This window comes from Pecten maximus, chromosome 19 (assembly GCF_902652985.1).
Source record: "Pecten maximus chromosome 19, xPecMax1.1, whole genome shotgun sequence".
Lineage (NCBI taxonomy): Eukaryota > Metazoa > Mollusca > Bivalvia > Pectinida > Pectinidae > Pecten > Pecten maximus.
In genome coordinates this window covers 7,316,999-7,327,198 of record NC_047033.1, presented here as the reverse complement: position 1 = coordinate 7,327,198, position 10,200 = coordinate 7,316,999, and the positions used below count along the sequence as shown (strand labels likewise).

Sequence of the window (10,200 nt, the reverse complement as noted above, 5' to 3'; positions counted from 1 at the left end):
AAAATGATCAGGTAATGGCAGACAAGGGTGTCTTGATTACAGATCTTCTGAAATCAAAGAAAGCACATCTAGTAATACCTCCTTTCCTTGGATCAAAGGGCAAGTTCTCAAAGGAAGAGGTAGCGAGTACTCATGAGATTGCAAGATTAAGAATTCATTTCGAGAGAGCAATCAGGAGGATAAAAGAGTACCATATATTCGATGGAGTGATACAGCTGAACCTAGCCGCATCTATTAACCAAATGGACTGTTTGTGTCATACTGACGAATTTCCGCGGGCCTTTGTTTTGAAAGATCTTGGCTTTCAAATGGACATTGTGTTACAGAAACATATATTTTCTTGTTACTAAATTTCACTGATTTAAGGCGTCCCAACATTCTATCCCTCCAATTCTGGGTCACAAGTTTGAAACCTTCATGGAGTATGGTACTTCATGGTACTGACTTTAGGTTTGTGGTTTATATCCGGGTACTCTGGTTTTCCTCCAACTCTAAAACCTGTTCTGTCCTTACATGACATGAGCTGTTAATGCAATGTAAAACAAAATCTCAACAAAACCGATCATTTTTGACCAGTTGATATGTAATTTAATTATCTTTGTTATTTCATATATGTTATAAGGTCATAATGATATAAATTTACATCTATGCATTGAAGAATTTAATAACTTTGTAATAAGTCATGATTTAGAACTATAGTTATATTTGCACTAAAGTCAGTCAAGTGCATATCATATGTATATATTTAATGATGATGAACATTCTTTGATTTAGTGACCTACATGTAAACATGTTTACAAAGTATATATACACTGATTGCTTATTGTTTAGTATTACTCTGTGATTATTTCACACATATATGGTTACTGTATCTATCTACATGTAGTGCATTTACTTCAGATTAATGCCTTCAAAACCTATAAGTACATATTTTGCAGAAGTAAAAGAACTTCATATCATTTCGGCTGATACAGAAAACCGCATGATATGTATGTATTTCTGACGTTTCTATATATGTTTTGAAGAAATATGTCAAAGAAGAGTTTGTCCAATTCCTCTTTCCTCCCAGACCATTTTGATTCATCAAAGAATATCATCTCCAAATGGTAATCTTGTCTGCACTTCACCAAAAAATCACACCAACTCATTCCTGTAAGGGCCATTTGCCCCAGTACTTATGTTGTCCTGTGTTTCTGTTTTGTGATAGATATGGGCAATCTACATAAGAATCCTTGCTTGGGCATTTAAAGGATATGGGACACGATTTAATAAAAAGCGATATTCTGTGCTGATCCGATGCAAAATCGTGTTTAAAACGTGATATAATGTCTTTCCCGATTCCTTCGTGACTGGTAAACAAGATCGGCGTCTGTTTAAACCACGGCTCTGAATATGCATATTTTGGGGGCGGGAACGAGGCTGATTGACTTGTGACGTCACAAGTGCATAAAGCCGCGATCTCCAATTCGAGACACACCCACTACACTGAAGACCGCCTCCGCCATTAGAATACAAGCGTAAACATAAGTATTGTCAGGATGGTTTCCTGTGCGGCATTTGGTTGTTTTAACCACAATAACAAGAAAGGAGGTAAAAAGATGAGTTTTTTTTCAGTTTTCCAAAGGATAAGGTTTATAGACAAATGTGGATAAACTATACTCGTCGGGTGTTTAAGCCGTCTGCCCATCATAGGCTTTGTGAGGAGCATTTTTCGTCGGCATGTTTTGCCCGTGATCCGAAAGCTTTGGTTCCTTTGAGCATGCCGTCACCATATTGCCGAAGAGTTTTGAAGAAAGGGGCAGTTCCCGATGTTCCTCTGTGTACAGAAGCAATCAATCTTCCTCCACGACCCCATGTACGAGGAGCGTTTGAGAAGAGAGCAAGAGCAGAGGTATACATTGTTCTGCTGTTGTTGACAGCTTGCATGATGACACGATTGGTATTCCCATACTCTGTGCACAGGGACATGTCTAGTCTTATATATAAAACAGAGCCAGAATACCTAGATATTAAGACCTAGACATGCCTTTGTGATCGATGGTGATGTAAATATTCAGTTATGGATTTAATAATCTTGATTTCATTTTGATCAGAGACTTGTTTTGATACAGGTTTTTTTCATATTATGCAAACATACAATACGTGATGGTAGAAGTTACACTGTCGTACATAATACAAACTGTAAATTTAGAGTGTAGCCTAGCTGGTGTAGGCCTACCTATGTAAATGACAAAGGAAATAGGAATTGGGGGGTCAAAGGTTCCCTTAAGCTTGGTTGGGCATAGACAATCTGAACATGTATAGTATCTATACATTACCTGTTATGTTATTCTTCTTTGATACAAAAATTAACTGATACTAATATAGGACCTATATATATATAGAGGCAGTTAGTATAGATGACAAAGCAGATACTTATGTTATTTACCATCATTTCTTCATGGTTTTACCATATATTTGTAGATGTATATTTCATATATGCATGGTTATCATTATCTCAAAACATTATTGTTTCTTTCAGATTTTCTCTACTGTCATTTGTAAAAATGACTATGAGCTTGAGGAGACTGAAGGCCAGGATGAGGAAATGAGCACAACACAGATACCAGCAACATCCAACATGACTAACACCAACCATGCATACAGCCAAACTGAGTCAACCTCCATGTGCAACAAAAAGGTTCAGGTAAAGCTTCTACCCCCACAAAGGACTCGTGCGCACCAGACTGATACAGCAACATCTCCTATGTATCGGTCATTTGGAACTCAAACAGATCCAAAAGTCACAAAGCTACGAGTAGCTTCTGCCATCAACCATGAAACTCAATCTGATAAGTTTGATAGGGAGGAAGAAGATGACAGTGATAATGATATGTCCATGGGGAATGATGATGATGATGATGATGATGATGATGATGATGATGATGATCCAGCATTAGATGATTTGGAAGGTACAGATGATGAGGATGGTGAGGGAGAGGTTAGTATTATGAATTACTGCTTCAAGAATGATGTGTCACCTGTGGAGGAGAAGCAGTTCCTGGCCAGCGAGATAGCTCTTGGAGAACTCCTCTCTGTTTGTCGTTACTGTCTGGGTAAATGTACCCCTCTGTTACAGTTCACTAGAGGGACGATGATTGTTACCAGATCAGTGTGTGTCAATGGACACTACTATTCATGCAGGAGTCAGTCATGTCACAAGACTTTACCCTGGAGTAATCTGATGACAGCTTCAACAATAATATCAAGTGGCAGCACCGCATCAAAGGTCCTGCAACTATGTAATAACATGAATTTGCAGATGTTCAGTTTAAGAACTTGTAACCGTTTGACAAGTCTTTATGTTGTTCCAGCTATTCAGGCAACTTGGACTTCTGCACAAGCTGACCTGTTTGAATAATTACAAGGTCATGAAGTAGTTCTTGGAGGTGATGCTAGATGTGACTCTCCAGGATACTGTGCAAAATATGGCACTTACACCCTCATGGATCTGCAGGCCAACAAGATCCTCACTACTAATTTAGTGCAGGTAAGCCATGTATTATGAATTGTATGTATCCTTAATGTTTTCTTAATGTTGATACAGGTGGACCGACTCATATCAAGGTGTTTATTGGGAAACATACCAGTTATTGTTGTTATTGGAGCTCTATTGTACATATTTTCTGTGATGTAGCTACAAGCTACTACAAGATCTCCCATCTAAAAAAGCCAAGAGTAGACCTATATTCCATATACAATGCCATTAAATTCAGTTACATTCATTCATTATTCATTTGTTTTACAGGTCTGTAAATTATAAGCTGTTTTTCATGAATTGTGCAATAACAAATTATAATTATTTTTCATGTTTTTGTCTTTTAGTGCAATGAGGTAGCAAGTTCAACCCATATGGAGTTAGAGGGCCTCAAGAGAGGTCTGGCCTACGTTACCAGGCACGTGACTGTGAAGGCTCTTGTGAATGAACGCCACAGCATGGTGAAACAATACATGAGGGAAGAATACAGAAACAAAGCATTACTTTGATGTTTGGCCTGTAGCGAAAGGTATGTCTTTGCTAAAGACAAAGATTGTACTTGATGTACATGTAAAACCTGTATAAATGGGACATATATACGCAATGTCACATGTACTGTCATTGACTATTATTTGCAATTTTTAAAATTTCAGATTATAAATAAGTCTGAAATAATACATAATGATATAAATATGTCAGTATGTTTTGACAAACATAGGATATTCATACATTTACTGGAACATAAGAACTATATGAAATTTACTGATCATATATTTTTTTTGCATTGAGGTTGCATAAATATTGAGTGGTTTTTTTTTGTTTTTTGTTTTTTTAATCTGTTTTATTTATTTCAGGGATATCAAAAAAGCTTGAAGCTATGGCCAAGAAAAAGAATGGGCAAGAAATTCGGCCTTGGATAAAGGCCATTGTGAATCATATGCACTGGGTTTCTGCTTCATGTGATGGTGATGTCGAACTGGTATCGGCCAAATAGTTGTCTTTGCTGAACCACATTAGCAACAAACATGAGGGACATTCAGAGAAATATGCAGCATGTGAACATGGGGAAATAACTGAGGACCGAGAATGGCTGAAGAAATGTTTGTTGTATTCCTGCAAAACAATATATTATTTTACTATTTTTAGATAAATTCTTCATACAAGACAAAGCATGCCCCTGTTTTTCAGGTAAACAAAAATAACAAAATCTATAAAATAAGGAACAAATTGTTATATTATATGACATTTAACAATTTATATATACAATTTAATGGAAGTTTGCTATTCAGTTCACAAAATTGTCAGTATGAAAATAATGTTCTTTACAGGATCAGTGCCATATAAGCTAATCAATGAAGTGGTGACCAGCAAATTCCTGATGAAGGACATACCAAAGTTGTCACCAGTCCATCAAACCTATGTCCTGGAAGTGTTTCACTCCATCATAAATCATTATGCCCCAAAGAGCACCCATTTCCAGTATGCAGCCATGAATGCAAGGTAATATATCCAACAGCTACAAGGAAACTGCCAGAAAATTACCCCATCATACAAATTTTAATTTGTGACCTGACTTTTAACCTTTCGTTAACCTCTTGGTTGCAAGTTGGAAACCCACATGGGGCAGTTGTCAGGAAGTAATATCAGTTCAGTGGTTTTTCTCTAGTTACACCGACAACCTTACTTTTTCTTAATTGATAAGCGTTTACATGTAATAGAACCTAAAACAAAATCAAACAAAAACAAGTATATACTGTCTGTAATGCTTTCAGAAATAGTGTAGCTGTTCTTCATTACAATGAGAATAGCAACAGACCCCAGGCAACTACAAGGAATGGAGAGTTGAAATTTGCAACTTGCTACCCCAAAGCTAAAAAAGGGACAGCTGCTGTGGTAAAACCATGCAAACCTCCACCAACATTTGGTAATTATAGATATGTAATGACTTTTATGAATATTTTTCCAATGTTATCATTCTAATTCAGTTGTGCATTACAAACATTGTAAGAAAAAATTAATAACCTTCCCATTTCTAACAATTGATAAATTATTTTACAGGATATGTCACACTCATCCAGCAAGCCTTGGTGGACAGAAGAAGTACAGAGTGTCCAACGTATAAAACAGCTTCAAACAATGTCAAGCTTCTCAACCTGTACAACCCTCCCACACTGGCCTCCACATTTGAGAGATTCGATAAGAATGAGCTGATACAACAACATCGCTCTCGATTTCAAAACACAACAGTTTCCCCATCAGATGAATGCTGCACAGTTTAAAGAAACAAACACAAATTATCTCTGTTATTATTCATTGACACGAGCATATTTGAACCCACAGTACTGTTCAGATGGAAATGTTTTTCTAATCTTCTGCACAACACAAGCAGGCAATATTTTTCTGTTGTGGCGTCCCAACCGATGCCATATCCACCGAACAAATCTCCTATAGGCAATATGTCTGTATATCCTGCAAAGGAAGAATTCATGCTATGTTGGAGACATTTTAGATAGTCTGCAGAATGAGGACAGTGAGCTGACTAATTATATTATTTATTGAAGGTTATCTGTGCAATCATGATATGACAAGAATTCAGAACACATACTTGTACTGTGATAATACATGAACAAGGTTATTTTCTATATCTTTCTTTTTTCCAAAACAATTTTTTGTATTGATTCAAATTAAGGCACTATACTTTGTTATTGATTTTGCTTTACTACTAGACCAGTGTGAGTTGTATTCTGAGCCACGCATGTGGGTTAATGTTGCGTCCCGTTTTGTTGCTCATTAGTGTATTCATGTAAAATATACATTGTTGTACATTGTTGCGTACATTCCAATGACGTCACATTGTTTACAGATCCCGCGTTGTGTCTGCACTGCCTGACACGAAGGCTTCATTCTGTGTTTTTTAGTGTTTTTGTTAGTTTTCTGATAATTCAATTGATCAGGTATGATTAAACAATCCCAATCAATATGTGGTGTGAATGAAATTTTAAGTTTAATCCGCATGTTGCGAAAAATACTTCAACTTTCACTTTGTCAGTGCATTCGTGATCGCAGCTTCGATCGGCTGTCATGGCAACGACGAGGACGGTGGTTTCATCACAGTGACGAATTTACAAACTTGCATGTGTACAGCCGAAAACTTCTAACTATACCTTATGTCTTTGGAAATCATCTGTAAATAATTAATTGAATTAATTACAATCCATTGGATTCGTTTATTAACGTTTGCTCGTTTCTATATGCCGATTTCGATACTTAAAACACTGAAGAGTTCCAATATTGGAGAATGAACATTAACACTTGCTCTATGAATCGTCCTAGAGCACCCGACTACCCTAAATCAATACTTATGAAACAGGTAAGAGCATGAAGGTAATTGTATGAGAACAACGAAAAGTGCTGTACATTCTTACGAAAATGACAAACATCGTCAAAATTACTTGAAAAGTAGTCAATTAATCGGCACTTCTTCAATTAACACCAGTTTATAACGCTTTTATGTAACCATACTTGAATAAATAGAAGAATGTACAGCACTTTTTCTCGGTTTCTTAGCACGATGAATAAGTGTATCATATTTGTTTGTACGACAAAATACGTTGGTCGAGTGCTCTGGCCATATTCACCGACCAAGTGTTAATGTAGCCCTTCGTGCCGGTCACGTGACCACGCGAGAACACGAGGAACGACGAAAACATCCCGATAAAGACGCTGGACACCTAACATTAAAATCCGATCAAAAAAACAAACAGAACTAACCGGGAAATCATTAAATATTGAATCTATATTAAAACATGACGTTTTTTGTTCTTTTTAATTATAAATGTAACATTAACCCACATGCGCAACAGTGATAAAATCTAATGTTGGTTTTTAATCATAAAATATCCTGAACTACTTACTCATGTATTGGTTCATTATCATCAAACGGACCCACATTTTCCATGTACTCATACATGGAAACATGCAGAACATGTCTATTCAGGCAGTTAGCAATGAATGCTTCATGGTCTGTGATGCAGTTTCTGTCTGATGGTTGACAAGATCAATTTATGTACAGCAAATACACTCCTTTACAGTTGTCATGGATGAGCATTTGCCACAGAAACACCTAAAATAACATACAGCATAATTTTGCATGAATACTGTCATCCATTTCATACAAGACTATTTGTACAGTCAAACCTGTAATAGCAGACACCCTTATATAGTGGACACCTGTCCATAACGGACAGTTCTAGGAATCCCCAGTGAAAATGACTATATATGGTTATCTTAGTTAAACATCATTATCAACTAAAATGAAAAATGATCATTTCAACTGTTTGCTTTGAAAAGCAAGTACTGCATTTTGACTCAGTAAGTGTTCATGCCCCCCCCCCCCCCCCCCCCCCCCCCCCCCCCCCCCCCCCTTCAAGATATTCGACAGTTGTAAGTCAGTTACATGTCTGTGTTTTGTGAAGTCATAATGATATATGTAGTTTGACTCACAAAATAATATCTTCAAGCAATTATAGAAAGAGTTTTCATACATTGACCCGTTTATAATGCAAAAAACAGATGGCAAAACCGCTTTCAGTATTTTCCCCAAGACTAATACCCAGACACCTTCAATGTGCATGTTTTCCGAAGTGCTTTGGGGGCCTACTGTATTGAATGGTGAATACAGTATTTCATTTTTTCTTTTTCTTTTCAAAAATAAAATCTTCATTTCTTTAACTGAATTGAAATGGATTGGCTTGGTATTTGGGCAAATGAAAAAAGATTTGTTTAGTTAATCAATCCAGAGTAAAAAAAATCTGTCTGTATACTATCTTTATCCATGGTTCTTGTTCATTCCCTTGTCTGTTTACATTTTCTGTAACATGGTTCTATTTCAGATATATATCAAATAAAAATATCCTTGAATCATATGTGAGCATAATGAAAAAATCTTTCTAATCAATCCTTTTTACAAACCGTGATTTTTTTTTTAAATTAATTATTACCAGAAACAAACTTTGTTTGGACTTATTACATCATATATAAGTAAACAAAATACTTAATTTAGTATTGAAGTTGCGCCAACTGTAAATTATTGTATCTGTACGAGTAAAGAATGTATTATATGTCGCAGTCAAAACCTGTCATGTTTTATCATGTAACACTATCGGTTTTCTTCTGAGAACAAGTTACTTTTTAAGGGTTGAATTAGTTGACAAAAATGGTTCCATTATTAGTATATTTACATTAATTTGTAAATAAATGCACCTTGAATGATATTTTGATAGTTATCACTACATTGTGTGAATCTGAAATAAAATAAGACCAATTCAATAATATATGTATGATATCTTTTGAAACTGTACAATAATCAATTTAATCAATGTTGAATGCTGACAGGGCAATTCCATCTTCCTCATAATTATATGTTACTTGCATATATAAATATAACAATTTGGGATTGATGTAAATTAAATAAAAAAAAAAAAGGATATGAATATATATTGTTAGTTTTTTATTTTGGATAATTATGAAAGGCATTATTTTGAACAAGCTACCGATCTGGTTGGCCTTGCCTGCATCACAGACTCGGGATCAAGTACAGAATTCTTTTGATCTTCCAGCAGAGCCGAATCAGCAAATCGTTTGTATGCTAACCTCCGAGTTTCTGCTAACGTGATGTGACCTAACTTATGCTCATGTCCAGCAACTGTAAACATGTTTTGCTTACGGTTTGTTTGCACGTAATATTATAGCAAACGAAATAAAATGCAAAATAAAAAATACTTGTATGCTAACAAAACATTCGGAACTCCTATGTGTAGAGGTGTTACGATGATGCGCGACTGTCATGTAAGCTAAAAACAAGGCCCTACTTCACCGTTTGTTTTTTTTTCAATAAAATTTCTGTTTTGACGAAGTAAATGCATAAGTTCACATGCTTATACACAAATACTGGGGAAAAAAAGGTTATAATCATTGAGTAGTGTGTACAACGCATTATATCGTGAACGAAACTAACCATGCTGTGTTGTAAAGCCGTTGATCTCGCTGTATGGCTTCCTCGTCGTCTACATCAGAGCTGTCCGAAGGCGAAGTCTTGCCAGAATCACTGATTTTCTCCACTCCCAATGGTTCAAACTGATGGAGAAGAACCTGCAACCTATCGTTCACGTCCGGTATCTCGTTGTCATCGGTGTCCATAACGGAAAAAAAATACTAAAATAATCGGCGCGGCGGTGACAGTGTATAGTTTGTTTACATCAGAGCAACATGGAAGTTTGTACTTGTGACGTCACGGACGTCAGGTGATCGCTCAGCTCATTAAAATATTTGGCCGAGCTTCACGATTTCTCCGACTCCCTTGAAACGGATGAAAGGGCAATTCGGAAAGGCGTGGGATGAACGACATTGTTTTTATACCACATTACGTCATGTTTTATTTAGGTTTTGACCTTAAACAAAAATCGTGTCCCATATCCTTTAATCTCGAGGAGTCCAGTTTGAGGGGTCGCAGTTTCGTCGTAAACTTTTCTATCTGGAGATGTGCCTAGATATGGTGCAGATGGATTGATCACAAATCCACACAAGAAAGAACTGTTGCCAGTTATTTGACAGTAGCTTTCCAAAGCAGCAGGCTCATGTTCAATCCCAAATTTCATCTCTGCGGTTATGATGTTTTTAGTCCT

The 10,200-nt window shown here is 36.3% G+C and overlaps 1 protein-coding gene across 1 annotated transcript; it reads right to left on the bottom strand.

The window, feature by feature from the left end:
- Positions 1–5,823: 5,823 nt before the first annotated feature.
- On the bottom strand, positions 5,824–9,715 carry LOC117318077 (P2X purinoceptor 7-like). The gene is made up of 4 exons (XM_033873079.1): positions 9,534–9,715; positions 7,597–7,640; positions 7,432–7,558; positions 5,824–5,986 (listed from the first exon to the last, which is right to left on the bottom strand). The coding sequence occupies exons 1-4, from the start codon at positions 9,713–9,715 to the stop codon at positions 5,824–5,826; spliced, it is 516 nt and encodes a 171-aa protein (XP_033728970.1).
- Positions 9,716–10,200: the final 485 nt, after the last annotated feature.